Source organism: Spea bombifrons, chromosome 6 (assembly GCF_027358695.1).
Source record: "Spea bombifrons isolate aSpeBom1 chromosome 6, aSpeBom1.2.pri, whole genome shotgun sequence".
NCBI lineage: Eukaryota > Metazoa > Chordata > Amphibia > Anura > Pelobatidae > Spea > Spea bombifrons.
The window spans coordinates 47,714,300-47,732,819 of NC_071092.1; the positions used below are offsets into that span (position 1 = coordinate 47,714,300).

General features: G+C 45.2%; 1 protein-coding gene across 1 annotated transcript in view; it reads left to right on the forward strand.

Moving 5' to 3' along the window:
- The first annotated feature begins 10,443 nt into the window (after positions 1–10,443).
- The window catches only part of LRRC7 (leucine rich repeat containing 7), an 89,443-nt gene continuing 81,366 nt past the window's right edge, over positions 10,444–18,520 (forward strand). The window contains exon 1 of the mRNA XM_053468801.1: positions 10,444–10,640. Within this exon, the coding sequence (XP_053324776.1) occupies positions 10,616–10,640 (25 nt within the window). The 5' untranslated portion in view covers positions 10,444–10,615. The remainder of the gene's footprint in view (positions 10,641–18,520) is intronic.

Below are 18,520 nucleotides of genomic sequence, written 5' to 3' on the forward strand. Positions count from 1 at the left end.
TTACCCTCTACCACTTCTGCTGGGAGGCTGTTCCACCTATCTACCACCCTCTCCGTAAAGTAAAACTTCCTTCCATTCCATCTAAGCCTCTTCCCTCTAGTTTCAGTTGCATTATGAGAAGTAAAAGATCCAGTTACTTATTTTTTTTGGTTTTCGTGATTAAAACCCATTTAGACCGTTTATTCTACACAATGTACAGGTACCATTCCTTCCAACTGTCCTTGTTTTTTTAGCGAGTCCCTCTTTGGAACCCAAATCCCTCTTTCCTCCCCGATGCCCGTAATGTTTGCTGGGTACGAGTTCTCCTGTTGTGTCTGCTTGTGTATAAATATATCTTTGCTATGTATTTGTTATCCACCCCATATTTAACATGTACAGCGCTGCGGAATATGTTGGCGTCTTGAAATAAAGAATAAAATGATTAATTATACATTTTACCCCTCAAAAGTGCCTACCTCTCCAAAACCTGCTTTTTTAGACCCAAATTAAATCACTCGATCCCTGTTTAATATTCAGGATATGCCTGTCCCGTGTATTTTTAGCCTCTACCACTTCTGCTGGAAGGCTGACATACTTATCCACCACCTTCTCAGTAAAGCAAAACTTACTTACATTAAGCAAATAAAATCCAGCAGGACAAAGGGTTAAGTAAGCATAAAATGCACATAATAAAACTGCCCCGATTATAAAACAAACCTGCGTTCAGAAACATGTCAGCCCGGAACATTCTTATCCCGCAGAATAAATAAATAATTAGAATAAATGAGTTTGGAACCCGAGGAACGAAAACAATCATTCTACAGAATATCCCGGAAAATATAAACCGCGGGATCTGGTAATTTTGTTCTATTCTAAAAATGTTGGTATTTTGTGCTGAATGTTATTCCGCTCGCCTCTCTCTCCTTACATGCATTACATTTATTTTTATAGCAGCAGATTCTGTAGCGCAGTTCAGAAAAATCATTTAAATTAAAACCACAAACAATAACAAATTGGCACAAAAGGAGCTTACAATCTAGTCGATGTAAGGAGCTGATTGGATAAGGCAGATGTGCCGCCATGCGCGACGAGCTCTCGGGGGGGCAGCTGGCGGGTGGGAATGGAGTTTAAGTAACGAGGTCTTCGGCATCAAACAATTCAGTGATGGGAAGCAGCGGGGTTAACGTTTAAGACACGTAGCGAATTTAAATCTGCAATGTTTATACAGTGCCTCGCAGACCATCAGAGGCGGTACAGGATACCACCTGCATGCACACACACATTCACACACACACATTCACTCACACACATTCACTCACACATTCACACACACACATTCACACACACACATTCACTCACACACATTCACTCACACATTCACACTCACACATTCACACACATATTCACACTACCATTCAAAAGTTTGGGGTCACTTAGACATTTCCTTTCTATGAAAGAAAAGCACATTTTGTCCATTAACATAACATGAAACGCATCAGAAATCCAGCGCAGATGGGGTTAATGTTGTCAATGACTATTGCAGCTCTACCACTTCTGCTGGGAGGCTGTTCCACTTATCTACCACACTCTTTGCATCTAAACATCTAAAAACCTTGAACATAAAACACTTTTATGACGGCTGCACTAAAAAAAAAACATATAAAATCTGATTTTTTTAATTAATAATTTTTTTTCTGTTTAAAGAACCAAATAGCCAGTTTTGGTGAGCGAGCTATAGGCGGGATTTTGGGAGTCGGGTTGTTGGCCTCGTGCAGTAATTACCCGCAAACATCATTATACACGCTGCTGCCGAAACATACTTATAGCTGAGAGCTCTTTATCAAACCTCGTAGAGGAAGAGAATTTAGAGACAAACAGGAAATTATAACACAGATTAAGCCCATAAAAAAGGGATTTAACCATTGTGCTGCCATATTCGGTATAAAGGGGTTTTTGGGTGATAAAAACTTTAATTTGGGAGAATTTTCCTAAATATTGGCTAAATAGCAGGAAAATAATGGCTGCGACGCTTAAAAGATCTTTAAGCTGCTTCCGTATTCATAAAATAAATAAATCACACTTAAAACCTCAAAGGTCCCTTTTTCAGGTGTAGTTTGGAAGGAACAAGGATATGGCCTGGAAAATAATTTTAACGGACTGAGAGGAACCGGATGTAGGTAGAAAATAGTGGAGATAACTAAAACTTTACGTAAAAACCTTAAATGAGAAGCACAAACTTTCAGGAATAATGGAGTAGTCTATTTCTAGCGGGAATCAATAACCCCCCCCCCAAAAAAGTCTTGTTACGTTTATTTAGCGATAAGATCGGAATTTAATGTATAAAAGCTGCGCGTCGCCTGCAGTCACAGAGCGATACATCGTTTCATTCTGTGTTATTTACTAATTATTATAAACACTCAGATATGGGATTTATTTCTCTTATATGACTTTATATTAGATACAAATTAATGCGGGGTCCCTTTAAATGCTGTTTCTCCCTGCACAGGGAGGGTTCTGCACAATTACCCCATATACATTTGCCCCTTTCCATGCGAGTTCCGAACGCCTGATCCCGTTAATATTGCCCTCCGGACACTTATTAGCTGCTTCAAGTAGCCAATCAGTGGCAGGAATCATCAGGCCTCAAAGCAGAAGGCGAGCTGCAGCTATGGAGCTGCAGCTTCTCCCTAAGATAAGTACCTTTTCATAAGTGGAACATCACATGTGAGAGTACTTTGATATACATTGTTTGTTTGTTTGGGAGACTCGAGTGCCCCCTTAAAACCCACCGTGCCAGATGCTGCACAGATTTAGATGGCTCGAGCTCCAGATTTTTAGGGGCCACAACCAAAGGCATTATGGGGGGTCCTGTTCCAAGCATAAGCCTTTATTAAACTTGTGCTCATGAACCAAAAAACTATTTAAATAATTTTTCCCCCCCGTTTTTGGCTCATTGCCTTTTGGAAGGTTTTTTTTGACAATCAATGTTTTTTTTTGGGGGGGGGTTAAATTTGTTGTTTTTTGTCCCTTTTTCTCACACTCTTACCCTACTTTCTCCAACAACCCATTACCTGTCTCTCCAACCAGAAAGAAGCAGAGACAGGCGGGGAAGCAGAGACAGGCGGGGAAGCAGAGACAGAGGCGGCTGTCGGAAAAGGTAGGGAGAGCGTGAGTGTGAGTGAGAGCGCGGAAAAAACATGGAAAACTTAGCGCTCTCTCTCTTTTGTTGCATTGGGGCTCCCTCCTCGTTTGTACGAATTTGTTAAAATGTCATTTTGTAGCCTAGCTTTTACCTTCGATCTTTCCAACATGTGTTATAACCGGCGCAGGACTCAGGGGAGAGGCGCGGGGTTGGGTGCGTACCTTCGCACACCTTTTCCGTGGCGGGGAGGGTGAAATAAATTATTAATAATCATATCCAAGCTTCTGGCTGCGTTAAAAAATCTTAAGATGCCAACTTTTTGGGGTTCCATTGTTTAAAGTATAAATTTTGTTGATTTTGAAGAACCAAAAAAAAAGAGAGAAATGGTGAAAACCAACGGTTTCTGTAATGAATAAAATTCTGCACTGTGCATGACCCCGGAATCCTCTAAAAGACACCGCGAGCCGCGCTCCATGAATCTTGCATGACCGCTGGGGGTCTCTCGCTTATGAATGTTGCACGTGGAGAAGAATCTTGCATTTGATATTTTGAGGAGAATTCTGTTCCATTTCTCTATTTTTCTTCTCTATCAGAGTTTAATATTCTGCTGGGGTCTACGAACGCTGCAAAACTGAAGCCCCCCCAATAACTGCCGCTTTAAATTGGGTTTATAATATAAATGCCCCCCCCCCAGGCCAGCGCTTTCTTCTCTTTTAGTCGCCTTTACCTGGCCGGATACAAAGTAATGATTTTTATCTGGCAAACAGTAGCCTTCCCTTCAGAAACGTAAGAAACAAAGCCAAAAGCAGGAAAAAAAATTACCAATTAATTCATTAAACCAAAAATAGCCAATTAATTAATTAACCAATGAAAACGTTTCCTGCTGTTTCTGTAGATTATATACATTGTGGATTTTACGGCTGTAGTTTGCACTTCATATAACTCTCCATCTCCATCTCCATCTCCATCTCCACAGTGTTTGAAGAAACAAAAGTATATTCCGTTTGTATTATTTTAAAACTGATTCGAACTCTCTGACTCTTAAAAGTCTATGGAGGAACGGACTTCATGAGCATCGCCATAAAGCATCAGCTCAGTGTGGGGTTTGGGCAGTAAAAGTCACCCAAAATATCACATGACTGACAGCAACGGCGGCTCCAGGTCTGCAGATAAAGGGAGATTATTGGAACAAAATGAGATAAAACCTGACATTACTGTATACAGCGCTGGGGGGTTATATTACTGTATACAGCGCTGGGGGGGTTATATTACTGTATACAGCGCTGGGGGGGTTTTATTACTTTATACAGCGCTGGGGGGGTTATATTACTTTATACAGCGCTGGGGGTTATTACTGTATACAGCATGGGGGGTTATATTACTTTATACAGCGCTGGGGGTTATATTACTGTATACAACGCTGGGGGGTTATATTACTGTATACAGCACTGAGGGTTATATTACTGTATACAGTGCTGGGGGGTTATATTACTGTACACAGCACTGGGGGGTTATATTACTGTATACAGCGCTGGGGGGTTATATTACTGTACACAGCACTGGGGGGTTATATTACTGTATACAGCGCTGGGGGTTATATTACTTTATACAGCGCTGGGGGTTATATTACTGTATACAGCGCTGGGGGTTATATTACTGTATACAGCGCTGGGGGTTATATTACTGTATACAGCGCTGGGGGTTATATTACTGTATACAGCGCTGGGGGTTATATTACTGTATACAGCGCTGGGGGGTTATATTACTGTATACAGCGCTGGGGGGGTTATATTACTGTATACAGCGCTGGGGGGGTTTTATTACTTTATACAGCGCTGGGGGGGTTATATTACTTTATACAGCGCTGGGGGTTATTACTGTATACAGCATGGGGGGTTATATTACTTTATACAGCGCTGGGGGTTATATTACTGTATACAACGCTGGGGGGTTATATTACTGTATACAGCACTGAGGGTTATATTACTGTATACAGTGCTGGGGGGTTATATTACTGTACACAGCACTGGGGGGTTATATTACTGTATACAGCGCTGGGGGGTTATATTACTGTACACAGCACTGGGGGGTTATATTACTGTATACAGCGCTGGGGGTTATATTACTTTATACAGCGCTGGGGGTTATATTACTGTATACAGCGCTGGGGGTTATATTACTGTATACAGCGCTGGGGGTTATATTACTGTATACAGCGCTGGGGGTTATATTACTGTATACAGCGCTGGGGGTTATATTACTGTATACAGCGCTGGGGGTTATATTACTGTATACAGCGCTGGGGGTTATATTACTGTATACAGCGCTGGGGGGTTATATTACTGTATACAGCGCTGGGGGGTTATATTACTGTATACAGCGCTGGGGGGTTATATTACTGTATACAGCGCTGGGGGTTATTACTGTATACAGCGCTGGGGGTTATATTACTGTACACAGCACTGGGGGGTTATATTACTGTATACAGCGCTGGGGGTTATATTACTTTATACAGCGCTGGGGGTTATATTACTGTATACAGTGCTGGGGGTTATATTACTGTATACAGCGCTGGGGGTTATATTACTGTATACAGCGCTGGGGGTTATATTACTGTATACAGCGCTGGGGGTTATATTACTGTATACAGCGCTGGGGGTTATATTACTGTATACAGCGCTGGGGGTTATATTACTGTATACAGTGCTGTTGGTTATATTACTGTATACAGTGCTGGGGGTTATATTACTGTATACAGCGCTGGGGGTTATATTACTGTATACAGCGCTGGGGGGTTATATTACTGTATACAGCGCTGGGGGGTATATTACTGTATACAGCGCTGGGGGTTATATTACTGTATACAGCGCTGGGGGTTATATTACTGTATACAGCGCTGGGGGTTATATTACTGTATACAGCGCCGGGGGTTCTATTACTGTATACAGCACTGGGGGGTTATATTACTGTATACAGCGCTGGGGGGGTTATATTACTGTATACAGCGCTGGGGGGGTTTTATTACTTTATACAGCGCTGGGGGGGTTATATTACTTTATACAGCGCTGGGGGTTATTACTGTATACAGCATGGGGGGTTATATTACTTTATACAGCGCTGGGGGTTATATTACTGTATACAACGCTGGGGGGTTATATTACTGTATACAGCACTGAGGGTTATATTACTGTATACAGTGCTGGGGGGTTATATTACTGTACACAGCACTGGGGGGTTATATTACTGTATACAGCGCTGGGGGGTTATATTACTGTACACAGCACTGGGGGGTTATATTACTGTATACAGCGCTGGGGGTTATATTACTTTATACAGCGCTGGGGGTTATATTACTGTATACAGTGCTGGGGGTTATATTACTGTATACAGCGCTGGGGGTTATATTACTGTATACAGCGCTGGGGGGTTATATTACTGTATACAGCGCTGGGGGTTATATTACTGTATACAGCGCTGGGGGTTATATTACTGTATACAGCGCTGGGGGGTTATATTACTGTATACAGCGCTGGGGGGTTATATTACTGTATACAGCGCTGGGGGTTATTACTGTATACAGCGCTGGGGGTTATATTACTGTATACAGCGCTGGGGGTTATATTACTTTATACAGCGCTGGGGGTTATATTACTTTATACAGCGCTGGGGGTTATATTACTGTATACAGTGCTGGGGGTTATATTACTGTATACAGCGCTGGGGGTTATATTACTGTATACAGCGCTGGGGGTTATATTACTGTATACAGCGCTGGGGGTTATATTACTGTATACAGCGCTGGGGGTTATATTACTGTATACAGCGCTGGGGGTTATATTACTGTATACAGCGCTGGGGGTTATATTACTGTATACAGCACTGGGGGGTTATATTACTGTATACAGCGCTGGGGGTTATATTACTGTATACAGTGCTGGGGGTTATATTACTGTATACAGTGCTGGGGGTTATATTACTGTATACAGCGCTGGGGGGTTATATTACTGTATACAGCGCTGGGGGTTATATTACTGTATACAGCGCTGGGGGTTATATTACTGTATACAGCGCTGGGGGTTATATTACTGTATACAGCGCTGGGGGTTATATTACTGTATACAGCACTGGGGGGTTATATTACTGTATACAGCGCTGGGGGTATATTACTGTATACAGCGCTGGGGGTTATATTACTGTATACAGCGCTGGGGGTTATATTACTGTATACAGCGCTGGGGGTTATATTACTGTATACAGCACTGGGGGGTTATATTACTGTATACAGCGCTGGGGGGTTATATTACTGTATACAGCGCTGCGGGGTTATATTACTGTATACAGCGCTGGGGGTTATATTACTGTATACGGCGCTGGGGGGTTATATTACTGTATACAGCGCTGGGGGGTTATATTACTGTATACAGCGCTGGGGGTTATATTACTGTATACAGCGCTGGGGGTTATATTACTGTATACAGCGCTGGGGGTTATATTACTGTATACAGCGCTGGGGGTTATATTACTGTATACAGCCCTGGGGGTTATATTACTGTATACAGCGCTGGGGGTTATATTACTGTATACAGTGCTGGGGGTTATATTACTGTATACAGCGCTGGGGGGTTATATTACTGTATACAGCGCTGGGGGGTTATATTACTGTATACAGCGCTGGGGGGGTTATATTACTGTATACAGCGCTGGGGGGGTTTTATTACTTTATACAGCGCTGGGGGGGTTATATTACTTTATACAGCGCTGGGGGTTATTACTGTATACAGCATGGGGGGTTATATTACTTTATACAGCGCTGGGGGTTATATTACTGTATACAACGCTGGGGGGTTATATTACTGTATACAGCACTGAGGGTTATATTACTGTATACAGCGCTGGGGGGTTATATTACTGTACACAGCACTGGGGGTTATATTACTGTATACAGCGCTGGGGGTTATATTACTGTATACAGTGCTGGGGGGTTATATTACTGTACACAGCACTGGGGGGTTATATTACTGTACACAGCACTGGGGGTTATATTACTGTATACAGCGCTGGGGGGTTATATTACTGTACACAGCACTGGGGGTTATATTACTGTATACAGCGCTGGGGGGTTATATTACTGTATACAGCGCTGGGGGGTTATATTACTGTACACAGCACTGGGGGGTTATATTACTGTATACAGCGCTGGGGGTTATATTACTTTATACAGCGCTGGGGGTTATATTACTGTATACAGTGCTGGGGGTTATATTACTGTATACAGCGCTGGGGGTTATATTACTGTATACAGCGCTGGGGGGTTATATTACTGTATACAGCGCTGGGGGGTTATATTACTGTATACAGCGCTGGGGGGTTATATTACTGTATACAGCGCTGGGGGGTTATATTACTGTATACAGCGCTGGGGGTTATATTACTGTATACAGCGCTGGGGGTTATATTACTGTATACAGCGCTGGGGGGTTATATTACTGTATACAGTGCTGGGGGGTTATATTACTGTATACAGCACTGGGGGGTTATATTATTGTATACAGCGCTGGGGGGTTATTATTATTGTATACAGCGCTGGGGTTTGTACCCTTTTTCTAAAGCTTTTATGTAATTTGGGGGGGGGGTTGGTTGAGATGATTGAAGGGGGCACTGAGTGCGGTTTTATTACTATTTTTTAAAATGTTGGGTTTGTCCAATAGCTGATACTCGGCACACAAATAAAAAATACTAAAACCGAATGACCCAGAATTTCATTTTTTTAAGTAGTCATTTTTGTCATGACCTGCTCTCGGTGACATAATGTAGTCGTTATAATAAAATTGTTTCCGCATTAAAAGCCTACACAGGAGTGCGTAACACCTGCTGCGCACCCTAGAACACATTAACTCTTTCCATGCTGCATCTTACACTCAAAGACTGCAAGATGTCTCCTCCACGTCTCTCTTACTGAAATAAAGTCAGAAAACTAAAGCGCTGAGAGATTTTTTTACAGCTCCCTTTATTTTAGGGAATTCTAATATAAATATAAATAAATATATATATATAAATGCTGCTAATGGGAGAGACGCAGAAAGAGAGATAAAGAGTGGGGACAGAGTGAGACAGAAAAAGAGAAGGGGAGAGAGAGAGGCAGGGGGAGAGAGACAGAACGAGAGAGATGGAAAAGGAGAGAGAGAGAGGGAATGAGAGAGAGACAGAAGAGAGAGAGAGGTGAGACTGAGGGAAAGAGAGATAGAGAGAGAGAAAAGGAAGTGAGGGAGATAGAGGAAAAGAGAAAGACATAAAGGGAGGGCAGATTGAAACAGAGAGAGGAAGGGAATAAAGATAAAGAATAAGGAAGAGAGAGATAGAGAGAGGGAGAGAAAGATATAGAGATACAGAGGGAAACAGAGAGGGGCAGAGAGGGGCAGAGAGAGCGAGAGAGAAAGAAAGGAATAGAGAGAGAGAGAGAGAGAGAGAGGGAGAGAAAGATATAGAGATACAGAGGGAAACAGAGAGGGGCAGAGAGAGCGAGAGAGAAAGAAAGGGATAGAGAGAGAGAGAACGAGACAGAGCGAAAGGGAAATAGAAGGAGAGAGAGAGAGATAAAGGGAGACATAAAGGAAAAGAGAGATACAGAGCGAGAGGGAAGGAGGGGAAAGGGAAGAGACGCAGAGACAGAAAGAGGGAGAGAGAAATAGGAGAAATAGCCAGTGATAGAGAGCGAAGAAAGAGACAGAAAAATAGAGGAGGGAAGGGGAGACATAAAGACTGAGATACAGAGATAGGAGAAGCAGAGACACACAGAGGGCTGCTGCCGGGGTAGTCTTGCACTGTCTGGGGTATTTCTCTGTTGCATGCCCCCAGGAGGGGTTGCCCATCTCGTGTTCTGGGGCAGCTGCTCAGTGCCAAGGAGGCTGCGGTGTGTGAACGGGGGGGGGCTCAGGGAGACACCCCATATAAAAGCCCCCATAGGTGAAGGAGGAGAGAGGGAAGATAGAGGAGGGGGACTCCTCGGCATCAGCAGGGGCAGCAGGCACCGTGACGTCAGACAGAGGGGGCGGCTCGGTGCGGGGGCAGGAGGGGCTGCTCGGGCTCTGATCGTTGAATGATCCCCGGCTGGAGGCAGCTGCTGCCACCCCTGCCCGCCCCGGCGCCCGCATCCAGCGCTGCACCCATGCACAGGGGCTCTGAGGGCAGGGATCTGGGCTTCTCGCTTTATTGCCCCAACGAGGGCATCTGGATGGCTCCTGGAGAGGATGAAGCCCGGCAGTGAGGGTCGTGCAGCCCACCCGCGGCAGGCAGGTGTAGGGGTCTCTCTCTCGCGTGTCTGAGCCTCCGTGGGAGGATGTACTGGTAACATGTCTGTCCGTGGGCTCGTGACGGGGGCTCCCCGTGCTTACACGTGAAGGGCAGATCGATACCGGACCGAGAGCTACCCCTCCATTCTGCCCCTACCACCTGCGAACCCCCAGCCTGGGAATAGCGGGACTGCGCTGGAAACTAATGGGCAACTTATCCTCCATCCAATGTAAGTAGCCACTTACCCCGAATAAGCACCCACTCAGCTTCCTACCCCCTGTGTGTCTACCTACCCCTATATGAGCCCCCACTCACCTTCCTACCCCCTGTGTGTCTACCTACCCCTATATGAGCCCCCACTCACCTTCCTACCCCCTGTGTGTCTACTTACCCCTATATGAGCCCCCACTCACCTTCGTACCCCATGTGTGTCTACTTACCCCTGTATGGGCACCCACTCACCTTCGTACCCCATGTGTGTCTACTTACCCCTGTATGGGCACCCACTTACCTTCGTACCCCATGTTTGTCTACTTACCCTTGGAATGCGCAGCTACTCACCTTTCTACACCCAGTGTGTGTCCACTTACCCCTACCTATACCCTGCAATATGAGTACCCACTTACCCTCCAAATATTTGTGCCAAATTTCTCCCCTCCAATGTAAGTATCCATTCATCTCCCCTGATTACCCTCCTCCATCCAATGGGGTATTTAGGACTCACCTGGTGCCCTCTATCCTCTTACCCTCCCAAACATAAATGCCCATTTGCCCCCCATACCAGTGTGAGTATCCACTCATCCCCCCATGTGGTTATCATGAAAACCCCTAAATCTACCCCCTTCCATAACCCCTACCACGATTGTCAAATTGTAAATTGTGTTCTGCTGGTCTCCCCATTTACCCTTTTCAGACAGCTGGCATGACTCGTTAACCCTTCCCTGCCAGGGGCATTTACTTCCCTGCAGTGTAGTGGGGGGGGGGGGGGGGCTGCAGTGTCTTGCAGAATGTATGTAAAATGGTCACTGGTGCCAAGATGCAGCTTAACCCCCCCCTTGTATTTTTGGGTATATTTATTGTAATGCATTGCTCGATGTTTGCCCCCAGTGGGGCACGATTTCCCGACATGCCTCTGGAGGCAGATTAATGGGGTCTCTCAGGGGTTGCGTTGCTTCCCCGGGTTTTGGGAAGTGACCGCCTGCGCCATGCAGTAAGTGGATAAACTCTGGAAGACGTTTCCAAAGGTGTTGGAATTCCGACCATATCCAGTATCCGCTCCCAGAGTCCGCTTAATGGTTACCATCAGAAACTGGGCGAATTGGGAAACTAGGCCAAAAAAATACTGGGCTGCAGCGCACCCGAGATCTGCCTGCAGAGGGGGGTAAAATGTGCACCGGTCTGCTGTTACCGGGGGTAAAACGCGAGGAAGCCTCAAGGTGTAGAAGATGCAGCCCAATTCCGTCTCCTGCCTGCGTGGGTGGTGAATGCGAGATGGGGTGATTAGAATGGCTTTGTGGATTGGGTGCTTTTACCCCCCCCCCGGGTGCCAATACGTAACTTAGTGTGAACCAATGTGTCGTCTACCCATTGGTGATCAAAGGGTTAAGAGCCTGGATGCATGGAGCTGTCTCGATTCTCTGCTTTGACGATTGATTGATGGATATTGGTTTTTATCGGCGTTATCTATTCTAAGATTAGAGATGCTTTGGTTTTTTTGTCATTGGGAGCCCCGAGCAAAAAATCTGCCCCCCAGACCTACCCCCCCGTTAAAGCCCCATAGAACTACCCCCCCATGCGCTGTTACTACCCCCCCCCCATAGAGCGAGCCGGCTTTCTGGAGTCGCTCCTTCTCACTATCGCTTCCTTTTTTTTTGTAGAAAGAGACAGACTGCTACCTGGGTCCCTCCGGGCCCCGCGTATCTATATTTGGAACAAGGATTTGGGCAGTCGATGCGCATGCAGAGCCAAAGTGATCAATCCTGAGCCTTTCCCAGGCTGCAGTCACCCACATTTTAAGCTTTTTATTCTGCGATAATTGCTGGAAATCAGTGTGTTTCTGATGAAAAGGGGGGAAAAAAGACATTTGCAGGTTCTGAATCCATTCGGTGCTATTAGAAAGCAATCTGTGACGCGCTGAAAGGGTTAATACCAAACATTCTAAAGAATAATAATAATAATAATAATAATAATAATATCGTGAGGCTTTAACCAACATTCTATAAACGTTATCTCCCTCGATACATTCAAGAAACAATTCTTCCCGTGGGATAATCTGCATGTTGGATTATTTAACGGGGCTCAGTGTTAACTAACCCTTTAAGTGCCAGTTGGTGGGGGGGGTTGCACAATTATAAAGAGGTTATTGGGGGGAAGAACTCGTACAGGGCCCCTGAATGTAGAAATTGGTGCCTTCTAAGACATCTGCCCCTCTATAGTAACCCTTATATTTCACTATAGAAACCTAGAGCCTGCCGGCAGATCGGCCCCATTCGGCCCCCGCCTAGTCGCCCGTTTCTCCTGCTGTAAAGACTCAAACCTTAATCAGTTGTTGGTCTCTTCTTAGATTCAGGAGCCGTATGCCTATCCCATGCATGTTTAATCCCCTCACTGTATTGCCCTCTACCACTTCTGCCGGGAGCTGTTCCACGTATCCACCATACAGTAAAACAGCCTTACATTCCATCTAAGCCATCTAAACGCTAGTTTTAGATTATGGTCTCCTGATTCTAAAATTGACCTTTTATTCGAAACCATGAGAAATAATTGTGTTGTAAGAATGACGGCGTTTGTCTGGTTACTCTGTATATATATCTCTGTCTATGTATACCGGTGCGATGCTTATGGCCGATCTGTACTTGTGCTTTTGATAAGGTACGCAGTCCGTATAATTATTGATTCGGTCGCTTCTGACATTTATAACAAAACCTTATTCTTCCTAATTAGACCTTCTGTTGAAGTGCAGGCCGAGCGCAAAAGCCTTTTACTAAGCGTTGCATTAAACCTCCTGGAAGTGTCGGTATTTGATGCGCTTTATATATGACTAAATATGACGTTTTTAATATATATATAAATACAAAGTAGCCAATCGCGTGTAATACTGGATGTGCCGGCGGGGGGGGTTACTAAAGTATTGGATGCCCCATGCAACCGGTGTAAATTCCCCTACACTGTCTTTTACCCTCTTGGTTACTATGTAGCTAAAGGAGGTGCCAGAACCAATCAAAAAACTTCACAATAGGGCTGAGATCACTTACTGGGGAGGAATAAAATGCAGATCCTGAGAGCGGGAAGTTACGCAAGGTACGCAAATGATGGGTTTCTAAGAAACATAATTTATATATATAACACTTTCCTTGTCACCAACCCAAAAGTTTTAAACATACAAAAACAAGCAGTATTAAGGAAATATTTTGAGGGGTATTACTATATTTTGGGAATTTTGCTCCAAGGTGAAGACTAGGAGCCACAAAGGTAGCCGGACCCCCAAATCTCCTGAAGGGGTGCTTCCCGAAGGGTTATGCGGCCCAAAGGATGTTTGCTCAGTTACCCCAAAGTGATTGCCTAGCAGACCCACAGGGGGGCCCAAGTGCCAGCACTAAATCAGGCAAGGGGTACTGTCATACCTCCCAACAGTCCTGTCTTTTGCAAGCTATCATCACACATTGGTGTCTCGCTTTAGAATTACCCCACAGCTCCTACATACCCCCTGTGTGACCTGTTGAAGCAGAGACCGCTGGGACATGTAAGCGGGAGCACAGACAGTGTACCCAGCGCTTAACCCCAACCCATCATTGGGCTCATAGCATAGCAAGGCCTGTTTGTCTGATTGAAGGTGTGGTTTTGTACTTCATTGGTTTTCAAATAGAGCGACCGGGTGTAGGAAAAAATCGGGTGCCTGGGGTGGCTATTAGTTGAGGATCATTCTTGAAGGACCCCAGGAAGGGTCCAACCATGGTGACAACGATGACTAAAGGCTTGGATTACTGTAGCTGCCCCTTGTGGCCATAACTGGAAATGCAGTTCATACATAACTGTGAAAGGATTGGTTCAGAAGACCAGTGTCACCCCAATAATTGCCCCAATAATTGCATATACCGTACAAGCCACCCACGGGCTGATCCCGGGGACAGGGGGGCAATTGCCATCCGAGTCGGTCAGAATTCCACGAGGAGGGCTGATCCGCATACTTACCGTAGGAGGCAGACGCTCAGCGGGGTCATATTGCTTGTGACCCCACATTAGTAGAGCAGAACCCCACAGTGTATGTGAGTATGAAGAAAGCCCAACAGGGTAAGCGTGTGTGTGAGCGCACGTGTGTGTGAGTACGCGTGTGTGTGTGTGAGTACGTGTGTGTGTGAGTACACGAGTGTGTGTGTGAGTACACGAGTGTGTGTGTGAGTATGCGTGTGTGTGAGTACGCGTGTGTGTGAGTACGCGTGTGTGTGTGAGTACGTGTGTGAGTAAGCGTATGTGTGTGAGTATGTGTGCGTGCGAGCGAGCGTCCGTGCGTGTGTGAGTACGTGTGTGTGTGTGAGTACGTGCGTGTGTGTGAGTACGTGTGTGAGTACGCGCGTGTGTGAGTACGTGTACGTGTGTGTGTGAGTACGTGTGTGAGTATGCGTATGTGTGTGAGTATGTGTGCGTGCGAGCGTCCGTGCGTGTGTGAGAAGGCTGTGTGTGTGAGTACGCGTGTGTGTGAGTATGTGTGTGTGCGAGTGAGCGTCCGTGCGTGTGTGAGTACGCGTGTGTGTGAGCTCATTAATCACGCTGTATTTGCTCAAAAGCAGTCATCTCTCCTAGAACTAGTTAATGTGCTGGTAGATGTATAGATCAAGTTAACCGTATATTTTCCTGCCTGTACCTGTTTGCTGTTGGCATCGAGATATAATCTGCAGCCCGTGAGTGCCGCGCATGCTCATTTTGCCCCACGCAGTATGAATTCTGCAAATTCTGAGTTTTCGCAGAGACGCTGGGGTATTTCATTTCTGGCCTTCCAACAATAGTGAAATCTGTTTTTTCTGATTCTGGAGTAAAAAATATATTTTTTTCCTATTAGTTAGTGTTTTAAGATTTATCGCCTTTCGGGCCAAACTCAGCAACGGTGAATGTGACCGGCCGGACTGGATGGACGCTTTTACGTAGCTATGTTACCCTCCATGAATGTCCTGCGATGCCCAATTTCAGGGCCGATCACTCGGGCCGTACCCCTAGCCTCCTACCCCTCACGTCCGGTAATTACCCCGAAGCTGCTGAATGACCCACCGGAGCGCCCTTCTCTTATCACCCGCCGGTCTGGCGTTTGCCGCAGGGGATACCGGTGTTTCTGTTTGTCGCGGGCGATTCATTTCCATGCGCGAGTCGTAACGCTGGAATAAACGTCTCACGCGGGTCTCTGGGAGGCAGAATTCACCTCCCACGCTTGTACCCAGAGAGGGGGGAAAAGAACGACACAAATTGCCGGTACTGTCAGAGCTGAATGCATGAAGACGGAGACAGCCCCACAACGCTCCGATCCCAAACTATAAATTACTGCGGGTCACACAAAAAAAATGGAGGGACCGCTACTTTTTTTCGCTTCCTCCTGAAGTTGTCGTTCGCAGATAAAAATTCCTCATCGCCTGGTGACTCACTGGATCGGCGAGGAGCGTGACAGAGATCCGGGCAGGAAAACTCACTTATCACATACCCATAGAAACACTCGACGAAAAGCGTCTGGAATTAAATAGAAAAAGAAATAAATAAAAAAACACTTTGCATGTCAATAACTCACATGACACTCAGCCATCCCAGAACAGGCTATAGTCCCCAGAAGTGGGCGACGGAGAGCTGCTAGAGACCGTCAGAGGCTTAGATGGAATGGAAGGAAGTTTTACTTTACTGAGAGGGTGGTAGATAAGTGGAACAGCCTCCCAGCAGAAGTGGTAGGGGGTAATACAGTGAGGGTATTAAACATGCATGGGATAGACATACGGCTCCTGAATCTAAGACGAGACCAACGACTGATTAAGGAAAAAAACATGTATTTTCCTAATTAAAAATACATAACAGCGCGCCGTATCAAACATCGTATTATTCTCCGTATTCATAACCCAGACTACTATAAATTGCTGCATTTTGTGACATTTATTCATCGACATCTCCCATTGCGTCGGATACATTGTACCGATGATGGGATGACCGTCTGATATAAGCGAATGAATGTGTAGGATTCAGATGTCCTGGCTTTTGATCTATACATCGAGCCAATTCAATTGGTAGCAGATGTATAGACAGAGATACGTGAAAAGCTCCACCATGTGCAATACTTGGGCTTGGGAAATTGCTATCTTTGCTGTTGCTGGATGTATAGCTCAACGCTGCATGTGTTATTTAAGTGAGTTTTTGACCTTCTTTGCAGATATAGTTGCTGTATATTAGAGAGATTTGATTTGATATTAGATATTGGATATTAGACCAGGGCATGATGGGAGGGAGACTCGAGAGGCTGAAGCCTGGAGCCGCCGTTGCTGTCAGTCATGTGATATTTTGGGCAATGCTAATGAAGTCCGTTCCTCCATAGACTTCCATTAGTTAGAGAGTCCTGCTGGGTGATTAAGACTGAGCCATTCTATTGTCCCCCACAGGCAGTATGATAAGGGGTCGGGGGGTTTAGTAGATTGGGGGTCAGATAACAGAGCGAGAATCATACAAACGGCTGATATGCAGCTGCCTGAAAACTTTATATTATGGGGGCAAAAACTACAAACTGGGTTAAAAAAGAAAAAGCGCAATATTTAAAAAAACATTCTTTTTAACCTAATACTAGGAATAAAAAATAGAGAGATTTTCCATTTAAAATGTCAGGAATTGGTGCAAATCCTGTAGATCGCATTTCTGTAGCCAAACTGATTTATTTTCCCTCCCATCTATCAGCGGCGGAGTGCATGCGGCGCAAGTTTAAATAAATGGTGCCTTTTATGTTGAAATAATCTGATTTTTTTCCCACTTATTACTAAAATAAACTTCCAGCAGAGGCAGCCGAGGGAAAGGGGTTTGCGGAACGGCCGGAATATCTCTAGAGATATCCTGAAAATCACAGAAAGATGAGATCTGCCCCCGTTTTTTGTTCTTCAATACAATATAATATATAATATATTTCTTTTATTGATACAATGTTTAATAAAATCTATAAATCTATAGAATAAATGCTCGTATCTATGACTGATCTCCGTCATAGAGGAGGGCACTAGTGCTTTCCTGGCTGAGGATGATAGGCCTTGCAGTTGAAAGGATTGAAATGGGTTGTCGGGTTGAATAATCTTGTTGATTTTTGGGGAATGGAAAGGAAAGCATATAGAAAACGGTTATTCTTGGCCTCGGCTTCGGTTTGCCGTTGAGGATAAAGTACATTTTCCATGGCAACCGATGTATCATCGAGCTTTAAATCGGCTTCCCATCTCAGATCCGTCTTTCCTCGGCCGCTTCTCCGCAGAAACGTGAAGATCGGCGACTTCCTACACAGCGAGAGGCTGGACGGGGCGCCCAGAACGCGCGCGGAACCCGGCAAGAAATAAATCGTGAGATCGGTGGAATTTGGTTAAAATAACCCAAAAAACGGTCAATCTGGAGACATGAAGGGGGGGGAGTTACCGGACCCTATAGAATTTCCACAGATCCGTTACCGGCTGCCGGTGTCATTGTGGATCCGGTTTTTGAGAAGCACAATCAACGATTGGAGGATCACTTTATATAAAACGCAGAGAGATGCGTGGAAATGTGACAAATAATCGGGGACGTGACGTGCGATTATTATTATTGATTTATATAGCGCCGTCCTATTCCGCAGCGCTGTACGATGGTATATGACGTCCAGTAACTCCTCTCGGGTTACGAGAATTTCTGTTGTAATGTTTCATTTTTCTTAGATATCCATTTTTTGTATTCTGGTGACCACCAAAGGTCATGGGCGGAGCCTTTCATGCAAATTGCCCCTCCGTTTCCCATGATCCCGCAGTGCAGGCTGCATTGGAATCCCATTGGTCAGCCCGAGCAGGAAGTTGGAAGCCGCTTCCTGTTCTCTCCCTCCCATCAGTCCGAGCAGGAAGTTGGAAGCCGCTTCCTGTTCTCTCC